This window comes from Mercenaria mercenaria, chromosome 17, assembly GCF_021730395.1.
Source record: "Mercenaria mercenaria strain notata chromosome 17, MADL_Memer_1, whole genome shotgun sequence".
Taxonomy (NCBI): Eukaryota; Metazoa; Mollusca; class Bivalvia; order Venerida; family Veneridae; genus Mercenaria; species Mercenaria mercenaria.
The window spans coordinates 34,673,581-34,696,686 of NC_069377.1; the positions used below are offsets into that span (position 1 = coordinate 34,673,581).

Consider the following 23,106-nt stretch of genomic DNA (forward strand, 5'->3'; position numbering starts at 1 on the left):
AAAAACTGGGTGATGCCAGTGGTGTGGAATGTCAAAGGTTATACTAGTAACCAGCCTGAAAATGTCTTCAAGGATACTTTGCTGAAGTTTTTGCTTTTATCATTTTACAGTTTTAACTCAAAACACAGTGTAGTCTCTTCAAAGAGGCAAGCATGTATAAATTTTTAGATTAAATGCAGAAACAAGAATCAATTTATCTTAAGCATTGAACTGTAGAACCCAATTGTTAATTGTGATGTAACGTAAATATATATTAACCTTTCATATAGATGTATATTATGTATGTGTATGTGACATATACTTGCATACAGTTATATATGTATCAAAAGTCATTTGTTAAGTAAAGAGAAAAAACTTAGCCGTTAACGACATTGTAAACCGTAAAATATATTATACGTGAAAGTTTAAATTAACGCTAAAATATATTTGTTTAATTCATGTAACTGATAATCAATACTCTTGAAAACATATATGAGCCGTGCCATGAGAAAACCAACATAGTGCGTTTGCGACCAGCATGGATCCAGACCAGCCTGCGCATCCTCGCAGTCTGGTCAGGATCCATGCTGTTCGCTTTCAAAGCCTATTGGAATTAGAGAAACTGCTGGCAAACATCATGGATCCTGACCAGACTGCGCGGAGGCGCAGGCTGGTCTGGATCCATGCTGGTCGCAAAGCCACTATGTTGGTTTTCTCATGGTGCGGCTCAAATTTGTTTAAAAATTTATCTTGAGTATCCTCTAATTGTAATTTTCTTACTTATGCTGTACATGATATTAAAAAAACTAAATCACACGTCAGATGTAATGTATCACGTGATATCAGCTGAAATATAATTTGTCAATATACTGATCTATGATCTCAGTTCGATTACTAAGTCATACGTGTTTACACGTTTTCAACCTAAAATTTCTCTACTTATAAAATATGGAACCCAGAGTTAAGATCTTTAATGTTTACAAACATGATGTTTACGAAACCGAACTGTACAAATTGAATAAAGTATATGTTCGGTGTAGCGTAGCCGCTTATTAAATCCGCTGGATAAATAACTTAGGTAGCAGGGTACAATTTAGATTCGAAAATTTTGGGCACGGACAGTCTTACATGTAGTGAGTTGCAATATTGCACTTCCCTTATGAGCAGAATCAGGGTGGCCATTTTATATATTGCGTGCATGTTTTGTGCTTTTAATTAATGGCAAGATAAGGATTCTCATACAAGAATAAAGAAAGTTATCAAAACGAAAGTTTTATACCATCCATTAAAAATAGCATGCCAAAATCATCAATTTTGCACTTTTTGAACAGCCTGCAATGATCCCGCTGCAAGAACAATGCCCAATGTTATTGCATTTCTCAATTTAATAGTCCTTACTGAACTTTAGGATATAAACGGAATGGGGGCCCATCCAGCTCGTTTTTCACAAAATAGCGAAAATGTTCCAGAGTATCAATCAACAAGCACAGAACCCTTCCGTGATTTGAATATTTCCGCGAAAAGGTGTTTTATTGATTTATACAAAGATAGGAGTCTGTGTTCAGACCCTATGTTTTGTTCACAGGAGATAACTCCTGAGGCTATACAAATTTTGTATCATTATGTCCCTTTTATTCTCAAAACATAAGATCAATTGTTAAAATATGCAATGTTCTATTAGATATAAGACTAACAGGTAACAAAGTCTAAATAGTTTATACATATTTATTTAATCTAACCAATAAGAAGACTATTATAATTATTATTAATATGATTTCATTTAAGAATTATTGTTTTTACATAATTATGATTGAAGACAAAGGGCAATTCAGACCTTTTGATTTTAAAACTAGCCAGATTGAAATTAAAGACAAAATTAAACCTCAGCTCATGTGCTCACCACCTGTTAACTAAATGCTGATTAAGATCTCTATCCATTGGAGAAATTTATTACAGTGTGCCATACTGTGTTATCGGTCAGCTAACGGTTTATCATGAGATATCGGTCACAAGCTCTGACCAGAGTTTACCAGACTAGATAATCAGAGCCAAGACTGACGAAGTCAGAATATAAAAAAGAATTATTTTTTCTAAAAAAAACAAAAGATTATCTAGTCGGTAGCCAGACTACAAAGATAGCAGCAGTTAGAATTTTACATGTATCGGCTGTACAAATTTTCTAAAGAATTAACAATCATTATCTCTCACCTTAATTTACAGACATCCAAAATCACGAAGTTCTAATTCTTACAAATATTGAGGGGGCCAAAATTCGAAGTGTACCCTGCTACCTTAATACACTGTTGTTTTTTTTATCCCCCGACGAAAGTCGGAGGGATATAGTTTTGGCGTTGTCCGTCCGTCCGTCCGTCCGTCCGGAGCCATATCTATGAAATGGTTGGGAATATTTATTTAAAACTTCATATACATGTTCAACACTATGAGTTCTTGCGGCCCGTCAAGTTTTAGTCAGATTGCCCAAGTAACACCAGAGTTATGGCCCTTAGAAATTTCTAGTGTTAACTATATAGGGTACTATAAATATGGCAATTTCTGCATCATAATTTTTTATATATTTGACCTAGAACTATGAAACTTAAACAGAATTTAGATCACCATAATGTGGTTGTGTACACACAATTTCGTTCGGATTTATTTGTAAATTAAGAGTTATTGCCCTTTAATTGTATAAAAATCCACATATTTGTACATAACAAACTTACCATTTGGTAGAATTTCATTAAATTTCTTTCATTCTTTTCCATGAAAATTTATTGTAAACATGTGAAGTTGTGTACCCACACCTGGCCACCCCCTTACCTTGATTACATCCCCCCCTATCCCCCGATCCCCCCCCCCCCCCCCCCAAAAAAAAAAAAAAATAAAAAAATTCCTTATTTAATTTTTTTTAAACAAACTTCATATACATGTTCACCACTATGAGGTTATGGGCCCATCATGTTTCAGACAGATTGCCCAAGTAACGCCAGAGTTATGGCCCTTAGAAGTTTCCAGTGTTAACTATATAGGGTACTATAGATCTATAGATATGGCAATTTCTGCATCATAACTTTTGATATATTTGATCTTGAACTATGAAACTTTAACAGAATTTAGAGCACTATAATGTGGTTGTGCACACACAATTTCGAACGGGTTTCTTTTGTAACTTTAGAGTTATTGCCCTTCAATTTTCTAAAAATCCACATATTTGTACATAACAAATTCATTAAATTTCTTTCATTCTTTTCTGTGAACATTTATTATAAACATGTGAAGTTGCGCACCCACACCTGGTCACCCACTTGCTTTGGTCACACACTCTCCCCCCCCCCCCCCCCCCCCCCCCCCCCCCCCCCCCCCCCCCACCACCCCTCCAAAAAAAGTGTTCTTCATTTCTTATTTTAGATTTTTTTCAAACCTTCCATGATTATTTATCAACATGCAAGTTGTACCATTCCCCCACCTCACTCCTCCACCCAGTCATGCCCACCACTGATCATGCATCCTCTGCCCCCCCCCCCCCCCTACACACATACCAACTTCACCCTTTTACCTTTTCTTTTTCATTTTTAATTTTCCATCAATATTTATAATCAGCATGTGAAATTTTGTTTCCTCTCCCATTCCCCCGCACCCCCACCCCCTAAAAAAATAAATATATTAAGTTGTGACTGCACAAACCTTGTCCTCAGCCATGTTCATGATATCTTACCTGTGTTCACTTAAGAACATCTGTTCTTTTAAGTTCAAATGTACATGTTAAACAACAACACCTGGTGCCAAACCACTCAAAGACAATATTTCGTTCCAGTTAAACTTCAAGCTCACATTTCAATTAACTACATTTAATTTTAAAAGCTAAGCTTACTAGAGTAAGCATATCCCATTCAAAATAAATTCTTTAGTCAGGATCAAAGTATCATACATTTATTATGTACTCTTTTATTAAACATTTGTTTTCTGTTAAATTGATTTTGACTAATGAAAGTATTTGCTTCTTATTAACATCCTTAACTTTTTGCCGGATATATTTTTTTGCCATTCCTCACCACAAACCCTTTCGGCGGGGGATACCAATTCATCGAATTTACTTGTTTTATCTAGTTTATTTTCCGTCACCAACAGAATAGCTTCTAAATGACAGAGCTAACAAAATTCCATCTAGTAGCACAAATAAGCCAATAACTATTTCATAATTCTCTGTCTCCGTCTTCATTACTTATCAGGACCGGCTTCAAAGCCACCACGTGGTTGCTGTGTGAGCGTGCATGCCTTTCAGTTTAGTCCAATAATACACAATTTGTCTCCATATCTATACAGATTGGTCAAATACATAATTTACATAAGCAAAATTAATGACTTCTGGTAAAAACCACAAGTAATAAACAATAAAAATATTTCTCTTAAACTATAGATAAATTGTCATTCAAGTTACACCCAATTGGCCGGTTGCAAGACAACTATAAGCTAGAGTTAAGCAAGAGTTATTGTGATCCTCTGATCAAACGGGTTGCACGAAACGCCTTCTTAGGTAACCGTTACAAATCTTGGCCAAGATATGGGTGGGTTGCACGACGAAATTTTCACGGTAATGATTTCTCAGTGGACACTTCTTGTACAAACCTGGTTGGTAGCAGGTTTAGCGCCGTGTCAAAGCATATTTCATTTATATACATGGTTTCTTCTCAATTGTATACACGACGCAAATTGATATGTCTGTGTTTGATTATCTGGATATGTTTGAGGAACTTGATAGAAATTTAAGGAGAGAGCGCATTGTACGAGATAGAACTAATCCGCTTACCTACTTTGATGATGATGAATTTCTTCAAAGATACCACCTAAGCAAAGAAACTGTGCTAGAACTTACAAACATGATTGGTGGTGATATTCATGGATGGAATGGTCAGTATTACATCCCGCCTCTACTCCAAATTTTGATTACATTGAGGTTTTTTGGGACAGGTTCATTCTTAAATGTAATTGGGGATCTTGTAGGAGTTCACAAGAGCTCTGTAAGTAGGATAGTAAAATCGGTATCAGGTGCTATCGCCGCTTTGAGACGTAGATTTATTGTGTTTCCCACGGACAACGCAGCCACTCGAATTCAAAGAGATTTCATGAATGTTGGAAGAATTCCCGGTGTTATTGGCGCCATAGACTGTACCCATATCCCAATACTGTGTCCGGGTGGAGATAAAGCAGAGCTTTTCCGCAACAGAAAGGGGTACTTTTCTATAAATGTCCAGGCTGTTTGCGACAGCGACTTTAAATTCACTAACATTGTAGCACGTTGGCCGGGTAGCACCCATGACAGTCGAATATTCGACAATAGTACATTGTGTGCAAAATTTGAGAATGGTGACATTCGCGGTACTTTGGTTGGCGACAATGGATATCCATTGAGGCAGTATCTGTTAACTCCTGTTTTACAGCCACAGACCCGAGGAGAGCAAAGATTTAATAGACACTTGTCTAGTATCCGGGTAAGAATTGAAAATCTTTTTGGAATTTGGAAAAGACGCTTCCCATGCACAAGGTACCAACTGCGTGTAAAATTAAGTACTGCTCTGGTTGTTATAGTAGCGTGTGCAGTGCTACACAATTTGGCGAGAATGATGATGGAGCCAATACCCGACGACAACGACCAGCGGCCTTTCCCAGAGGAAGTTGATGGGGAACACGTCCGACGGGAAGAGGGTGGCAGGGCTATAAGAAATATGTTGATCCGACATTTCGAATAATCAATGTAAGTATAATGATCATAGTCATGCTTCTCTTTTAAATGGTTCAATTTAATTACAAGGAAAAACCGTGTATCATACCCTTTAATTGAAAATAAGAAAAACAGCAAAATCATTTAAGTACCTTGAAAAAAAAAACGAAAACAAAATTTATGTGCATAGTATAAATAGTTCATATTCCAATAATAATGTTAATAATTGGAAAAATTTCGATCATTGCATTATAAAACATTCAAAATAGTTGCCAAAATTTCTGTGATAATGATGACGATGATGCCGGCAATGATGATGAATCACTTTGAAGTTTTTCTCTCTTCATCTGCAAAGTTTCTTTTTTTAGTTCATAAAGCTCTCTTTTTCTTGCTCTGTCCTCCTCAAGCATTTCCATTTTTAATTTATGTTCTTCGGCCATAAAATTCATCCTCTGTCTGTGCTCTTTCTCGGCCAAACTTAACGCAGCCTCCTTAAATTTGTCTGGTTTTGTAATGTCTGATTTTGATTTCCTTTTTTCAGTCACATACGATTGGGATGACGTCATATTTCTAACATCACATGCTGACTTTGTTGTTTCTTTACATAAAAATAACCCGGTTGTTTCTGTTGTTTCTTCAGCTACTCGCTGTCTGTGTGTATAATCCCCTGGCTGTACTATGACATCGGTAGGTCCACCACATGCGCCACCGGAAGTGGAATTCAAAATGACCATTTCTACCTGTAACAGAATAGTGTTTAAAAAATAGTCATCTGAAATTCTGAATTCGAGATGTGGTGCAACATTCAGTGTTAAAAATTATTCCACAATATATTTAGTATCACTATTGTGCGCGACGGAAAACAAGAATGAATAACTTATAATGGCAAATATGTTTAGGTAAATATATGCAGTGTATTCTTTAAAGTATTTAAATTTGTAAGGGGAATCCTGAAGGTAAACCATAAGTGTGGAACGTAATATAAGAATATTTAGAACATTTTGTGATATTATGTTTTATGCTGGTGATAGAATCATCATTTCATCATGTAGTAAAAAGTGATTTAGAAATTGAATTGCAATCCTACAAGGAAAAAAATTTCCTGTCCCTACTTTTAACCCTTACCCTGCTAAATTTCTATAATGAACTTGTCCATCTTTAAATTTGGACAGCACCATTAAATGTTAAAAGGGGTGCATACCAAAAACATGCTGACTGAATAGTGAACAATGCATATGTATATCAGACTGCACAGATGTGCAGGCTGATCATGATCTTCACTTATTGCTAAGCCAAAATCAATCGTGTCCACCATGACAAGGGTTAAACCAGTTATATAACCTAGAAACAGAATGTATTCCTTTGCGACTGTAACAGTGTTGATTTGTTTGATATATTGTTTGACGCACAGACGATAAAATTAACTTTAACACCGTATTAAAAAGTAAAATTTAATTTTTTAACAAATGTCTTTTTCTGTATACGTCCTTGTATATATCAACTTTATATCTGTAAATTGCAACATTTGATATGCAAGAAAGTAAAATGTGTCCGTAGAACACAGAGTGTGCCCCAGCTAGTCGCGTCACAAGGTGAAAATGTGTATTTTTTTTACTATTTCAGGGGCCGTAAATATGGAATTAGGAAGTGCAAAAGTTCATATTATGAGTCATGCAAGATTTCATAAATTCATACCAAACACTTTTTGACCTAGGCGTGTCATGAACTTCGGACGGACGAACGGTCGAACGTACGCACGGACAAGACAAAAATTTTATGCAACCCACATTCAATAGGAATGCACAAAAATATCAGTGGAGTTTTTACAAATATGATCAAAATATGCGCCCGTCGGCCACCTGCGGGTGGGCGGTAAATCGGCAAGCCTCGTTACCGCCAAATGCACATGTACTCTTGGGACACATATTTCTAACCGATTCGTAAATACCTGATATACTTTATTATTTCAAAGACCGATGTTTAAAATAAAAACTTCAGTTATCAATATACCTGCTCATCCTGATGAAACTCTGCATCATCATCATATGGGTTACTGAAGCTTTGAATTTGTTGCGGCAGCATTGAAAATACTTTTTCCGTGAAAGTATCTACAGCCTCATCATTAAGTCCTCCCCCAGTTTTAGCCATACTCCTTCTTACAGCGGCCACCTGTCCTTTCGCACGGGCGTTTATATTTTTCCATAGGTCTTTCAACTGTTTCTCAGTTCTCTGTGTTACACCCATCCTGAAAAATTACTATAATTACAGAAATAACAAAAAATTTAAGAGAATTGTAATAGCAAGAACACATGGCAACATGTAGACAATCTACCATTTTGCTACCGATTTAACTGTAATAAAAACAAAACTACACGTAAATTTAGTTTTTATAAACGATAAGGTAATATAACAAGAGCTGTCACAGGAGACAGCGCGCTCGACTATTTCGATGCGGGCTAGTGAGACTGGGTACATATAAGGAAACTGCAGCTGTCACAGTAGTGTTTAATAATGACTACAATGGTGCATGAAGATACTATTGAAAAATCGCTTGTGTCTGTGTCTAAAATATCTAAGTAATAACACAGATAAAGATAAAGTGTATTAAAACAATATAAGTATCATTGTTAGCCAAAAGGGGACGTAATTCATAGAATATTGCTGCAAGAGTTATGACCCTTGTGTAATATGAGGTGAGTTCTGATGTGGAACAACTGCCTCAAGTTTGATTCAAATTCATTCAGTAATAACTGAAATATAGTGAAAATACATAAATATTAACCTTAAATTATAAGTAAAAGGGTCATAATGCAGGAAAAATTCGTGACAGAGTTATGGACTTTGAGTCATATGATGTTGGTGATAAGGTGTAACAACTATTTTAAGTTTGATTAAAATCCATCTCGTAATAACTGAGACAGAGTGAAAGTGAATCAAAACTTTAACCTGAAATTTTAAGTAAAAAGAGATGATAATTCATAAAATATTAGTGGAAAAGTTATGGCCTTTGTGTCATATGATGTGAATGATGATCTTGAACAACTATTGTAAGTTTTAATCAAAATTATTTATTAATAACTGAGATAGAGTGAAGTGCATAAAAAATTTGAACGGAAATTCTACGTGAAAAGGGGGTATAATTCATGAAATATCTGTGTAAAGAGTTATGGCCCTTGTGGCATAGGATGTGGGTGATAAAGAGGAATAACTATTTAAAGTTTAAAAAAAATTATAAAGTACTTACAGAGAAAAAGAGAAAGTGCATCATAACTTTAACTAAGCTGCGGACGCGGAAGGACGCCGACGCCGACGCCGGGTCGAGTAGGACAGCTCTCCATACTTAGTATAGTCGCCCTGCTTTCAGTAGTATTTCATTTAGATATATGCGGCGAGGTTCCTAATATCGTAACTGTACATGCCAACTCCATTCTAGTAAAACCCAATTCGGGCAGCGGTAAGTGGTGAAAATCCACACATTTCTGTTACTTGTACCACACAGGACTCGAACCCTGCACCCTCGGCATAATGTCCATGGCCCAGTCACAATTGAAAATAACAATTTGTGCACACGTCGCATGTTTTCTATATGCTGAGCGTAAAATAATAAAACTGAAACTACATAAGAATTCCACAAAAGAATAAAGAAAAAGAAAAGAAAACATCTTTACCGACTGTTAAATGATGATACTATCTCCTTCCAGGCCTCCTCCTTCTGAAATAGTACCTTTGCGTTGTTGCATTTACTTTCAACTATTTTATTATTTTCTACAAGATCAATCAAAACTTCTTTCTCATAGGGAGACAACAACACCCCCTTTGGCCTAGGCATTTTCAATCTGATATATGCTATCATGTATACACAATACACCGTCCAACTACACATACATGTAAATGCTTAAATAAACATTATTCGCCGATCATCCATTACTCAACTGAGTGAGATTTGAAATTTTCATGCGCAACCCATTTGACTCTGGGATAATCTCGAGATTATAGGTAGATAACTCAACCCGTCGCTCAACGTAGATCCGCGAGTTATCGGGCGTTCTGTCCTGCAACCGGCCAAATGTCAATCAATTTACCGCAATATAACACTTATAAATATGACCTGACTAATTGTTTTAGGGGCATATTGTGTGCACTTCGTGAGAAAAACAACACGTTTTTCTATAGTGACGTACTTATTAATTAACCTAAATTTTAATCTGTTTCGTCTCGCCTTTTTGTAGGAAAAGTGTTTAATTAACATTATTATACTGTTATAAGTATCTTGGTCTGAGCGAGATTGTAGTTTGTAACTCAGTATCTGTGTGAGTCGCGTAAGAATTTATTGAACTTGTGTTTTAGTTTATTGATGATAGATCTATTAATGTGGTAAACAAAACTCGCTCTTTTAAAAGAAATAAAATGGTTCCTTTCCGATGGGTCAAAAAAAAAACATTAAATTGAACCGTAGGCTAACGCCATGAATTTTAGAAAGAACTGGATATATTTGTTGTTTCATCATTTACTGGAAATTCAAAACGTTGTACACCTTAAATTTCGTAACCCTAGGCCTACCATTGTCTGAAAGTAAATCAATTTTAAGTAGAGCTTTTCAATGAATACTGAATATTAACAAATGACTTCTTTTCTCTTTAAACAGTGTCTTTATTCAAATGATGCTTGACTAGGTTAGCAAAATAGCTTCCAGTCTAATGTTAGCGAGCTAGGTCTATAGTTATTCCTTCTATGACCTAGTAACTAATAATGCGGGCAGCTCTAGTGTAGATAAAATGTAAAGTGAAAATAGTTTTGACAAACGCTTTTAGCTTGTAGGTTTCACCGGCAAAATGTCACGTACAGCATCATGACGTCATTACTATATTGTGATGTCACATTTTTCATGTAAGAATATTTTTATGACATATTCATGCAGAAGATCTAATGATTTATATGTAGATCTATAGATCTATATCTATGCTTTTGTAAGTGTTAACTTATATATCATTATTGATGTAACTTGCTTTTACTTTAATAGATATTATTACTGATGTAAATAGGTAGCATATAGAGCTAGGCCTATATTTCAGAACAAATAGATCTAGATCTAGATTCTAGATCTAGCTTTAGATCTATCCGTTATTCATATTTTTCCGACCATAACACATAAAAACCCAGAAATGTGGACAAAATCTGTTATAGATTTTTTTTTTCATAAATTTTTCAGTTATTTTTACGTTTAATTTCGCCAGATTAATCCTTGTTGCTAACCATTTCAACATTGAAAAAGTTGCAAAATGTTTTTTGGAAACAGCATTATAGCTCTACCACAGGAGTCTGAAAGTCTATCAATAAGACCATAGAAGTATATCTTTATAAAAAAAATACCTCCCCCTATATATCTATATATGGGGGGGGGATATTTTTTTTATATATGGAGGGGCGGGGGAGGGGGCGGGGTTTATAAAGATAGACTTCTATGTTTGATATTTGTCTTTGTTTTTTTTTCTATGGTCTTATTGATAGAATTTCAGACTCCTGTGTACATACCAATTTCGTTATGTGAACTACGTTACATAGTGAGTGGATACAGCTACAGCCGCTGGTGGATAGGCCTACATTCAGTAATAGATCTAGTTATAGTATGTGTGAGAGTGTGTTACCAGGATATATCAGAGCTAGGGGTACAGCCAGTAGGCCGAGACAGATATGTACAGAGAAAAATACCGAGATGTACCCCTAGCTCCGATATATCCTCGTTAGCTAAAAAAATTCAGCTCAGAGATGTTTATATGCTGTTAGGGATCTCTGTGCTGAAACGAATGCCGTACTGAAACCTAACCAGGAATCGTGCCAGAAGTCTGTCACGCTACAATTTCATCAAATGAAATGCAATGGACTCACCTTGTGCTTTTACATATTTCTAATCCATTTTCTTTTGATCTGGCGTAAAATAATTCATGTAACTTAATTTGAACCAAAGTTATACACCCAAGTTTCTAATCGGTACCCCTGTCTGCAATATTTTGTCCGCCATTGCATTTGTCACCTGATCAGGTAGCTCTACTCTTCATTTTGTAAACCAATAGGCGGTATAGAACTTTTATTCATTGCATCAGACCTTTTCTGAGGACATAAACATTCAAAGGTATGTTTTTAATGAATTTTATCAAAAAAGATTGTGTTTATGATTAAATTAAATTCATAAGTAGATCTAGGTAAAATTTTGATCTTGAATTTAAAAAATAACCACGTGCTCTGAACTGTTGCATGACGTCATCAGATTCTCGTGAGACACTGTGCGAGATGTTGCGGTTTGATACTGGTTAGATAATCAAATGGGGTTTCCCCATAACTTAATGGACGCGACCATCAGAAAAAAAAAACAGCGTCCGTTAAGTTATGGTAGTCAGAACTATATCCTCGTAACACACAGCATTACATATTATAACTGTTTTATCGCATAGTTTTATCATCAAAATTTATATATTATTTTCATTTAAATTTGTTTATTATTATTATTACACTTTTGATTCCCTTTCTGCGCCTCGCTGACTGAAACAACTTCTGTTTTAGAAAATGTGTTCCCCAGATAAAAGTATCCAACAGATTTCTGCATTGGTTTTAAATCTTTGCATTTCATTGGCCAAACATATTGTAAAACTTGTTGGGTTTTTTTGTAAAAAAAAAACAAACAAGAAACAAAACAAAACGAAAAAAAAAAAAAAAACAAAGAAAAAGAAACATTTGAGAAATCTCAGAATTTCATATATTTCATGTATTTCTGAATTTGGCGATAACTATCGAGTCTTTGAAATATTCTACTTTATTTATTCTTTTACTTTATAAATGTAGGTGTTTGTGATAATTCTTTCTCTGTGAACTGTAAATTGGAGCTAAAATAATCTTTTCTTCGAAAGGAAAAAATTATACTCCCTCGATAGGACCTGGCCACGATAAGAGAAAAAGTGTTGCGATATATATCGGAACAGTTTTACTGTGCTGATATATATCACAACAGTTTTTTTCTAATGAAACTCTATAGAGATTTCTGTGTTGATATATATCGTAACAGTTTTGTAACATATCAGCACAGATTTTGTAGTATTAATGTGTGTTACCATGTTTAACATTGCTGCAAAGATCAAAGGAAAATTGCCGCACTTTGCGATAATTATACCTGTATGACAACAAGAATACCATTAAAATCACGATTCCTTTTTCAAACATTTTACTGAAACAATAAAAAAAAACTTTTTAATAGAACGTATTGAAGAAGCGAAATCCGCTATACACCTTGACACAAAAACAAATGGTGTTTGGTAACGTAGTTCACCATTCTATAGTTACCAGACTATAAATGCGACGTAGCCGTTAATTTATGTTACATAACTTTTCATAACTAAAGCCAAATACTTTCTTCACAATTTTATATTGCAATACTGTGAATACAGTAATTTTTGTACATTTTACTACTGTTTGCAGATCAAATTCCCCTTCAACTTTTATCAAATCGATAAAGTTGCACGTTTACGTCACAAAAACTGTGAAGCTGAAGCTATTTTTGGAGTAATCCTGTCAGGTTAAACCCGCCTATTCATTCACCTTGTCGTGAAAGTTTTTTTATTCTGTAGTGACCTTGACGTCACACAAAGCGCGCGCTCTAACTTTATCTTTGAAGTATTGCCGTACTTGCATACATTGTAAAGTGCAATGAGGCGATAATGGATATGTTTTAAAAGTAGAATATAGAATGTTTCAATTACGTTCAAATGAAAACAACGTTTTTTTGTTTGTTATAACAATTATTATCGACGAAATTTCCAACCACGCAAGGTATACAAAGTTTTACAGAAAGGTATCATTGAACCTTCAAGCTACGTAACACTTGTAGGTCTAATTGTCATATCCATAAAAACTGATTTATTTGATATTCGAACTTCTGCAGAGTCTTCCGTAGCTTAACTATTGCAAATCTAACTCCATTATACACGGGGGAGGAACTGTTACACGAGACTCGGTTGTGGAGGATATCATGTTACAAATTTAGGATGCTTCTGTTACAGTATTCCTAGATAACGTTACAGCATTCGGAGGATAATAATAACTGTCGGTATTTTGTTTGCCAAAGATGTGGTAAAGATATATCTCTTTTTCCAAAAATAAAAATTGTTTTTCTAGATCAGTGATACGCACGTCTGTTGAGACATGGCTTAACCTGCGAAACATAGTATATTGATGTCAATCCAGCGTTTTATGAAAAAAATCGAAATTTTGATAGAAAAATATCTAAAAGAAATTGATTAAAAGATATTCCAACCGTATTTCATGCAAATTTGCATTGATTAAAACCCTCTTCAAGCATAGACTTATAAAACGAGGTAGAAAAATTACAGTTGATCTAATATTTCGTGGTTTTATAGAATGTTGCAGTTAAGCCGGATATGTTACAGTTGTGGGGTGCTGCTTTTGAATGTGTTACAGATTTAGGATGATACTTTTTCCTTCTTCAGGATTCTGTTGTTAGATGTAAATACTGCTAAACAACATTTATTTTGTCATTTGAGGCAGTCAGTCATGTACTAGAGTGGCGTTGCTGTAACGACGTTTAAAAACACAGGAAAGTCCACCTAACGGGAGAAGATGTCGGTTGTGATATGTCAAGAATCACATATGATGAACAGTTGATGATACAAGTTATGCAGAGCAAATCTCCCATCCCTTTTCCATGCAAATTGACCGATCGTTTGAACAATCTCTAAATACACCGGTTGTTAAATGTTTTTCCATAACATCTAAATAAATCTGCCGCAACAAAACTAAACAAAGACCTCGACACTATCTTCGCTTGGTCAAAATCCTGGCTTGTGTCCTTTAATCCTGACAAAACGGAATCCATGATCTTTTCAAGAAAGACGACAAAACCCAATCATCCAGACTTGCTTTTTAATAACACCTTGATCCCCGAAGTTCAAGCACACAAACATAAAGAAATTACTCTGTCTCACGATGCACGTTGGAATGCTCACATTTCAGCAACACTCGACAAAGGGTGGTCAAGAATTGGCATGCTTCGGTCGCTGAAATACCTTCTGAACCGATCATGTCTAGAGCGTATGTATATCTCTTTTATCCGTCCTCTTCTAGAGTACGCTGACGTTGTCTGGGACAACTGCTCGAACGATCTAAACAAGGAAGTTGAGTCCGTTCAAAACGAAGCAGCCAGGATCGTTGCCGGGGCAACTAAATTATGTAATCTTCAAAAACTAATCCAAGGCCTCGGTTGGGAAACTCTTGAATCTAGACGGAAAAAAACATAGACTCATCCTCCTTTTCAAAATGAAAAATAATCTTTGTCCTGATTATCTCAGTAACCTCCTGCCACCAAGCCAACAGCCCCAATACAACCTAAGGCATACCAATGACATAACACCTCTCCGCCCTCGCACAACCCTATACTCTAGTTCATTTCTTCCAAGAACTATCCAGGAATGGAACTCATTATCTGAAGACGTCCGCACAAGCACGACAATAGAAGCATTTAAGGCATCTCTCAACCGTACCTCACGGCGAACCCCCAAATACTACAACTCTTGGACAAATCCTCCACGCTCGCCTGCGACTAGGATGCAGTTCTTTAAATCATGACTTGTACAGAAGGTCGATTGTAGAGTCACCGTTGTGCACCTGTGGATCGGTCGAAACTGTTAGCCATTATTTACTTACCTGCAGTAACTATATACAATTACGCCAACAGTTTCTTTCAGATATCCCATGCCCGCGGACTCTTAATAACCTCTTGTTCGGGAACGATCACCTATCACTTAACGAAAACACCCTTCTCTTCGTCAAAGTACAAAAATTCATCTTATCAACAAAGCGCTTTGATATGTAATTTTAATCAGTCTTTGTTGTCATCGACGACCTGCCCAGTGACCATCGCTTGTAACCGTGTGCTGAATTTAGTGTGTCCATGTGTTGTTTTTTTTATCCGTGCACTCATGTTGATTTCTTTTTCAAAATTTTTAATGCCTACTTACCGAAAAATCTCATTTTTTGCTACCTTATAATAGGCATATATTGTCGTAGTATTTCATCTTTTTCAAATCCTACCATCAAAAGTTTCTCTTTCGTACTTTATCTGCATATGTTACACGGCCATGTTGCTAACGCATCATTGTACGTGTACTTGTGTAGATATTTCTTAATGGAGAAGAATTCATATAAGTTTTTGTAAACTTGTTTTCTAATCCATTCATGTACAAATTCATGTATATTGTTATATGTGCAGTTTTCTAAATAAAAAATAAATACTGTTTAAACCAAATCACCAAAGATATCGCGGAGCGACAATCGAAAAATGTTTTAAGTGTGTATTTATTTATATTTACATAGATTAATTACTTTCGTTCAAATCTAAAAAGAGAGTGAGTTACTATGTTTATAAGGTAACTCCTAATTTTTAAACAACCTGAATTTAATGTGCTCGTGCTCGCGTTTACGCAATGCCTATAGTCCTGAGACATGCCTTCTAATGGCGCACAGTCCTGAAAAGCCCTTGCCGCCGTCATACACACAAAGACAAAGACGCATATACTTTTAGATGAAAATCCTGAAACATTATCCATTTTAACAATGAATTGCGTATAAAATCCTCTGTTAAATGATTTAGGCTCCTAACTGTGACCAAACAGATTCAGTACTTCAGATTAGCCTATTTGATTGTTCATGCTTGCCAGATCTTCATTGCACAGACGCATATCTGCTTGTAGGCAGCTACGCGCCTGCAAGTAGACTATGATTCGATGGTTGTTCCAACAGTAAACATGTATACATTTTTAACAAAAAAAAGAATCTTTTGTTATTTGAAATAAAGTTTTATTGCACATGTGCGAGTTGTCGTGAGAAAAGCCAATTAATTTCTTAAGTTCTCCATTACCGATTCCGAGAGGATATTTTCTTTTAAGCTTATTAGTAATTGAAATCGTTGACAAAACACGCATTGCCAAACTCTTCTGAAGCTAGCACACATCGTTTGCTAGTTTGATACATGTAGCATAAACAGGTACTATTTATGAAAGAACAGCTTATTAAAGTATTAAAGTGCAAACGACGATTCAATGTGAATTTGTGATTATAGTATCATATACATTAGATATAGAACACTAGCTTTCCATTGGAAATGTTTATATATCATTTTATTATATATAGCTGTTGAATCAGATTTAGAATTTCGAAATTAGAAAAAAATGCACTTGGTATAATATATTTGTTACATCTTACAAAAAATCCCGCATAATTCATGATATCTAAATTTTATTTGCTATCCTGGTATTGTATATTGTCAAAATGTATTCCAAAAAGTATCATCTTGAATCTGTAACACATCCAGAAGAAGCACCCCACAACTGTAACATTCTATAAAACCACGGAAAATTAGACCCACATTGATTTTTCTACCTCGTATTATAAATGCATGCCTAAAGAGGGTCTTTATCGATGCAAATGAGCATAAAATATGGTTGAAACATATTTTAATCAACTTCTTTTAGATAATTTTCTATCAAAATTTCAGATTTTGTCATTAAACGCTTGATAGACATCAATATACTGTGTTTCACGTGTCAAACCATGTCTCAGCAGAAGTACATACCATTGATCTAGAAAAACAATTTTTACTTTTGCAAAAAAGAGATAAATATTTACCTTTTTTTGGCAAACAAAACACCGACAGTGATTTTTATCCTCCGAATGCTGTAACGTTATCCAGGTATACTGTAACAGTAGCATCCTAAATATGTAACATGATATCCTCCACAACCGAGTCTCGTGTAACAGTTCCTCCCCCGTGGTCATGTAAAGTTATTGGTTTTATCGCTTGCATTTTATGTGTAACCGTTCGTTAATCGTGTCAAGGGGAATTATGATAACTTTTACATAAATTAATGAGGAATTGAATCCCACTTTTGATTAGTCTAAATAATGAGACCTCGGGTAGACCGATTTTATATTTTTGCGTTTTGAAAATTTGCGTTGCCTACCTAAAGGGGATATCGACCAGTCAAAAAATACTAGTATAACGATATTCAACTCTTGAGTACAACTATTTGGACTACCTTTTGATACATGTAAGTTTTATTTGAATTTATCTGTTTCCTAGGATCGCGCCAAATTAGTTAGACTAAGACTCACATATTCCGTAAGAAATTGCCGACTTTTTACAACTAAAGAGGCATGGTCGGTTCCGGGAATCAAACTTATGCCCTTCAATCAATGATGAGCGAATCCAACAACTCGAGTCAGTCACGTTTTATAATTATTGTGAAAACTAAACACGAGATACATTATTTAAAAGAAAAGTCTGCAGCAAGAGGTACTGAAATTTAGGCAGAAAATGGCCTGTTATGTAGTGTCTTTTTTTCACATCCACGCTACCTAAATGTAAAGTGTGCATTGTGGCCAGATTCATTTAAATTTTAAATGAAGATTAGATCTAGTACATCTGTTACATTCCGGTTAAACATCCGTTCGAACAGTATCATTTCTCGGTCATACAGCCAATGTAAACATTTTTTACTTGCATTGGAAAGGCGGAGTTACCTGTATAGACGAGATCCAAAAATAGCTTCAGCATCGCTGCTTTTGTGACGTAAAGGTACAAGTCTATCGGTTTAGCAAAAGGCGAAAGGCCAATTTGATCTGCAAACAGTAGTATCTTTTCACAAAATTCTTATTTTACAGTATTTTAAGAAAAGTGGATTATGTAATTTATGAATTCACTTAATTGGACTAGCTGCGATGTAAAGAATCCTGCCTTATAATTCAAAATAGTCATATAGTCACCACAGTTAACGAATATTGACTAGGGATCACAATAAAGACAGGAATGTACGGGGGCATAGCTAATGCTGACTATATAACTAGTAATTAAAGAAGTGTAACAAACATTTATGTATAAGGATTTCAGTTAAGAGTGTTTTGATCAACTGTGCGCTAAGTGCTGCTTTACGCTAAACGTAAAGAAATGTGAACTAGATGTAACTCAATTAAAAGAACAAGGAACGAAAAGGACATGAAGCTTATGCCGACTAGTACATATATTTGGTAATGTAGTTCACAAAAATGCTTATTTGTAAGAACTATATCCTTGCTTATGATAGAAATACAAGTTAAACATGTGACATAAGTCTATGAAACAACAATGCAACGCCATTTTCTGAAATGATGAAAATAATTCTGATCACAAATCAATTTATGTGAACTACATTACCATTTTGTGAACTACGTTACCATCTCCAGTATGCTCTCCGTGTATTATATAATTTCTGTGACAAATACAATATCTGTAAAATAATGATTTTATGTTTCTAAACTGCTCAAATATTTTTGCTATGTTGTTTTTGTACATGTCACCTCAACAATGACATGCAAAAACTGCATACAAAAGCATCTTTCTGGCAGTTTGTAGACCAAAGTAAGCTACCCAGAGTTGTGACAGGTTTTGTTTTGCCAATTTCGGGCCCTAATACGTACCATGATATTATAAAAGTACCATTCATTGTCAGTTGTCAAACATTTTTAAACGTAGATAATGACTAATGCTTTAAATCAAAGCAAATATGTTATACCTTCTACTCATTAATATGGAAGAATATGCTTGAAACGGCAGTTTAATTGTCCACTTTTCCGGGTTTTTTTAATGAACATTGAAAATCATAAAATAATAGATCTTATTCCAATTTAGAAAATTTCAAGAATAATCCTCTTTCATATTTGAGTAACTATAAACATGAAGTAGATCTAAATTTAAATGCAATTTTAAATGCTAGATCTAAATCATCGCAATACCATAGGATAAAGGCTGAGGATTAAGCATTATTAATCTGCACGCATACAGTTGGTTATAATAGCATTTGCGCCCGAATGGAATTACTCCGCAAATGTATGGAGGGCTAACCGTTTGCTTGCTTTTCAAGTTTAATAAGGGTCCATCCGTCGTTTCAGGCACAGTATAGCATTTAATTGTGTATAGTATAGACGTAGAGTCCAGGCCAACCGTTAAAATTTCCGGTCCTCGTGTGTATGATAAGCATTTATATATGACGACCTATTGTTTGGCGCCATGCATTAGCGTAGAAACTTTTATATCACATTAATAATAAAAAGAACGTAGTAGAACGGAAATAATACAAATCAGAATCTTTTTTAAATACATCTAGACCTTCCGAATCGTTTATACACCGCTTAGAATAAATAAGTTTGGCTACGCCATCACTGCTGTATAACGTTTTTGTCGTGTTTGAACCTAGTACTAATATATGTATATTTTCCTAATTATCTACTGAAAACATGTAATTAATTACATTTTTAAGGCCAAATAAAAATCAATTGCAAAAAGAAGATCTGGAAACAGAAATCACGTCATATTTTTTAAGGCGCATGCGTAACAAATTAATTTTTCGGAAAAAGTTATTGCTCACCATTTATTTTTAGCTCACCTGTCACGAAGTGACAAGGTGAGCTATTGTGACCGCTTGATCTGTCGTGCGTCGTGCGTCGTCCGTCAACAATTTCTAAAAAAAAATTCTTCTTGAAAACCACTGGGCAGAATTACACCAAACTTTACAGGAATGATTCTTGGAATTGAATTCCATGCAGAACTCTGGTTGCCATGGCAACCGAAAGGAAAAACTTTAAAAATCTTCTTGTTCAAAACCACAGGGCCTAGGGCTATAATATCTGGTGTGTAGCATCATCTAGTGGTCCTCTACCAAAAATTGTTCAAATATATATGGCCCCGCCCCGGGTGTCACATGGTTTTTATAGACTTATATAGGGAAAACTTTAAAAATCTTCTTGTACAAAACCACATAGCCTAGGGCTTTGATATATGGTATGTAGCATCATCTAGTGGTCCTCTACGAAGGTTGTTCAAATTATCCCCCTAGGGTCAAATATGGCCCCGTCCCGGGAGTCCCAAGTTTTACATAGACATATATTATATGGAAAAAAGTTTAAAAATCTTCTTGTCTGAAACCACAACACTTAGACCTTTGATATTTGGTCTGTAGCATTGTCTTATGGTCCTCAACCAAAATTGTTCAAATTGTATCCCTTGGGTGAAAAGAGGCCCTGCCCTGGGGGTACCAAGTTTTATATAGACTTATATAGGAAAAAGCTTTAAAAATCTTCTTGTCTGAAACCATACGACCTAGGCTTTTGATATTTGGTATGATGCATTATCTAGTAGTCCTCTACCAAAATTATTCAAATTATGCCCCTGGGGTTAAAAGAGGCCCCGCCCTGGGGTCACTTAGTTATTATGTGAGTTATATAAGAAACATACTTAAAAAATCATCTGATCCTGTTTCCAAGACTGTTTAATTATAATTACCTGATGACCCCAAGTAATATGATGTCACTTGACTGTGACCTTGACCTACTGACCTACTTTCTTGTTTTTTTAAGATACAGCCTTGAAATTTTGATGACATACACAGTTTTGCACACAAATCGTAAAACTGAATTTCATTGACCATGAATGTAACCTACTGACTTTCTTAATACTTTATCATCAGTTTGACATTTGAAACATGTAGCTCATATTACTCAGGTGAGCGATCCAGGGTCATCATGACCCTCTTGTTTACTTAGATCTACTCTCGCCAATTTATTTGATTAACGTAGTAATTCATTTTTTTCAGTTGCATATTCAATATTTCAGAAGTGATGACTACAAATGTGTCTAAAATGGAATCAGAGGAGTCCATTATCCAAAATGAACTTTACCCCGCAAGTTTGTCAATGTCACGAACATGCGCAGTGGACAGTAAAAATACATCACCGAAAAACATAGCATCGTGTCAAACCGTAACGCAAGTAAATGAAACTGTCAGTGATGACGCCAGAAGTGCGTCTCAAGCCGAAATCTTCGAGGGATCCATTTGTAAAGTCAGAAACAGCATTCCTGAAAATAACGAATTTCACGAAGAAACACTTTGCAAAGATCCGTTAAAAGTCAACAGCAAAAGCTTAGTGGCTGAGACACAGACCGAGTCTAAGATGAAAAACATTTCCTCAGCAAATGATTTTGATTTTAGCGATCGTTTAAATAAAACATCCGACGATATGATACCAGAAATGTCGAGAATGTCAGTAACAAGTCCATTCTTATCCCCACCTAGTGATTCAGTTAATGGAATACGGCATGACGAAAATGCTTCTAATAGCAAGCATGAAATGTATAATAAGTGCTCTGATGAACTTACTAAACCCATGGCAATAGATATGAAAGGAAAAGTTAAACCAACACAAGACACTGTCGCTTCGTCTATTACTACAAATGTAGAACCAACAGCACAGAGTAGTGAGTCGTTGGAATCACAAAGTGAACATGTGAATGTTTGTCTGAATGCCAAAGAGGGGCAAGAACGTATTTCAGTAAAAGAACCAACTATACTTTCGGATGACACTCCTAAAACCACGCGTTCAGCTTCTGATTTAAACGAAACATGCACTGATAGAAGTGAAATCATATATTCGCGTGTTGGCATGGGAATACAATCAGACAATCGGTCTATGCATGGGAATGATGTAGATGCGCCAAATATGCATTGCATTCCTAAAGCTGCACACAGAGGACGAACACAAAACATGTGCAGGCCATCCGACGAACTGTTTCAAAGGTTGTCTTTGCCGACATTTAGATACAGCGACATAAGTGAACATGGCTGGAAACCTAAGGCCATCGGGCCCCTGCCAGTGCAAAGGCTACCCTATAACAAACTTCGACGTCGAAAATATGTGAAAACGTCATTGGATAGCGATAAATTAGATGCACTTGTTGCATTTTATGATAAAAAGTTGCAAACTGACGACGACCTTGAGATTAGTTCTATTGACTTTGTTGACGATATATTAGAACAGATATTAGTCTATACGAATGTGGCAACAGGTTACAAATACTCCCGCCTGGCAGATGACGAAGGCTCTGTGACAGTCGATGCAAATGTTGGAAAACTTGACGAGCTAGATTACAGTGTTGAGATTTTACTGGAAGACAATGACGAGATACTGCTGTCTGATGAACCATTTAATATCGTGTATGCCAATGATGATATCGATGCTAATGTCATAGATGAGGTAATCACGCTTGACTAGTAGGCCTACAGATTTTTCATTTTATTTACAACATTGCCTCTTTATTCCCCACCATTCTTGTTTACACTATAGCCTTACGGCCTTTATATTTTTTATATTCACTGCTTCTTTACATTCTTGAATAACATCAAGGAATGTCTGATTCGATATAAGCTGCTTTTATTTGAAATTTATTGTCAAACCTTTCTTAACGTTGCAAAATATCAAACAATTATTGAAAAAGATACTGCATTTTGAAAATCAAGAAAGTGGAGGCAGTCATTTTT

The 23,106-nt window shown here is 35.5% G+C and overlaps 4 protein-coding genes across 7 annotated transcripts in view; 2 read left to right on the plus strand and 2 right to left on the minus strand.

The window, feature by feature from the left end:
• LOC123536982 (uncharacterized) overlaps positions 1 to 23,106 on the minus strand; it is a 116,831-nt gene that overhangs the window by 18,409 nt on the left and 75,316 nt on the right. The window lies entirely within an intron of this gene.
• The window catches only part of LOC123537322 (uncharacterized), a 29,436-nt gene that overhangs the window by 1,039 nt on the left and 5,291 nt on the right, over positions 1 to 23,106 (plus strand). For 2 of the 4 annotated variants that reach the window (XM_053527648.1, XM_053527647.1), the window contains exons 1-2: positions 10,602 to 10,665; positions 21,385 to 22,822. In XM_053527648.1, the coding sequence (XP_053383623.1) occupies positions 10,658 to 10,665; positions 21,385 to 22,822 (1,446 nt within the window). In that variant the 5' untranslated portion in view covers positions 10,602 to 10,657. Of the gene's footprint in view, positions 1 to 10,587; positions 10,666 to 21,384; positions 22,823 to 23,106 lie in introns of those variants that run through there. The other 2 variants (XM_053527649.1, XM_045320998.2) reach the window with 2 other exon arrangements.
• On the plus strand, positions 4,695 to 5,752 carry LOC128549970 (putative nuclease HARBI1). The gene has a single exon (XM_053527774.1). The coding sequence runs from the start codon at positions 4,695 to 4,697 to the stop codon at positions 5,724 to 5,726; it is 1,032 nt and encodes a 343-aa protein (XP_053383749.1). The 3' UTR covers positions 5,727 to 5,752.
• LOC128549971 (myb/SANT-like DNA-binding domain-containing protein 3) lies at positions 5,959 to 9,527 on the minus strand. Its single transcript, XM_053527775.1, has 3 exons — positions 9,367 to 9,527; positions 7,709 to 7,943; positions 5,959 to 6,438 (listed from the first exon to the last, which is right to left on the minus strand). Exons 1-3 carry the CDS (start codon positions 9,525 to 9,527, stop codon positions 5,959 to 5,961), a joined length of 876 nt encoding a protein of 291 aa, XP_053383750.1.

What these genes read in the sequence shown, in the direction of transcription:
- LOC128549971 (XM_053527775.1), bottom strand. Translation starts at nt 9,527, where the DNA reads ATGCCTAGGCCAAAGGGGGTGTTGTTGTCTCCCTATGAGAAAGAAGTT. An exon ending in GTATCATCATTTAACAGTCG is followed by an intron (nt 7,944 to 9,366) that starts GTAAAGATGTTT and finishes GTAATTTTTCAG; the next exon opens with GATGGGTGTAACACAGAGAA. An exon ending in AGTTTCATCAGGATGAGCAG is followed by an intron (nt 6,439 to 7,708) that starts GTATATTGATAA and finishes ATTCTGTTACAG; the next exon opens with GTAGAAATGGTCATTTTGAA.
- LOC128549970 (XM_053527774.1), top strand. Translation starts at nt 4,695, where the DNA reads ATGTCTGTGTTTGATTATCTGGATATGTTTGAGGAACTTGATAGAAAT.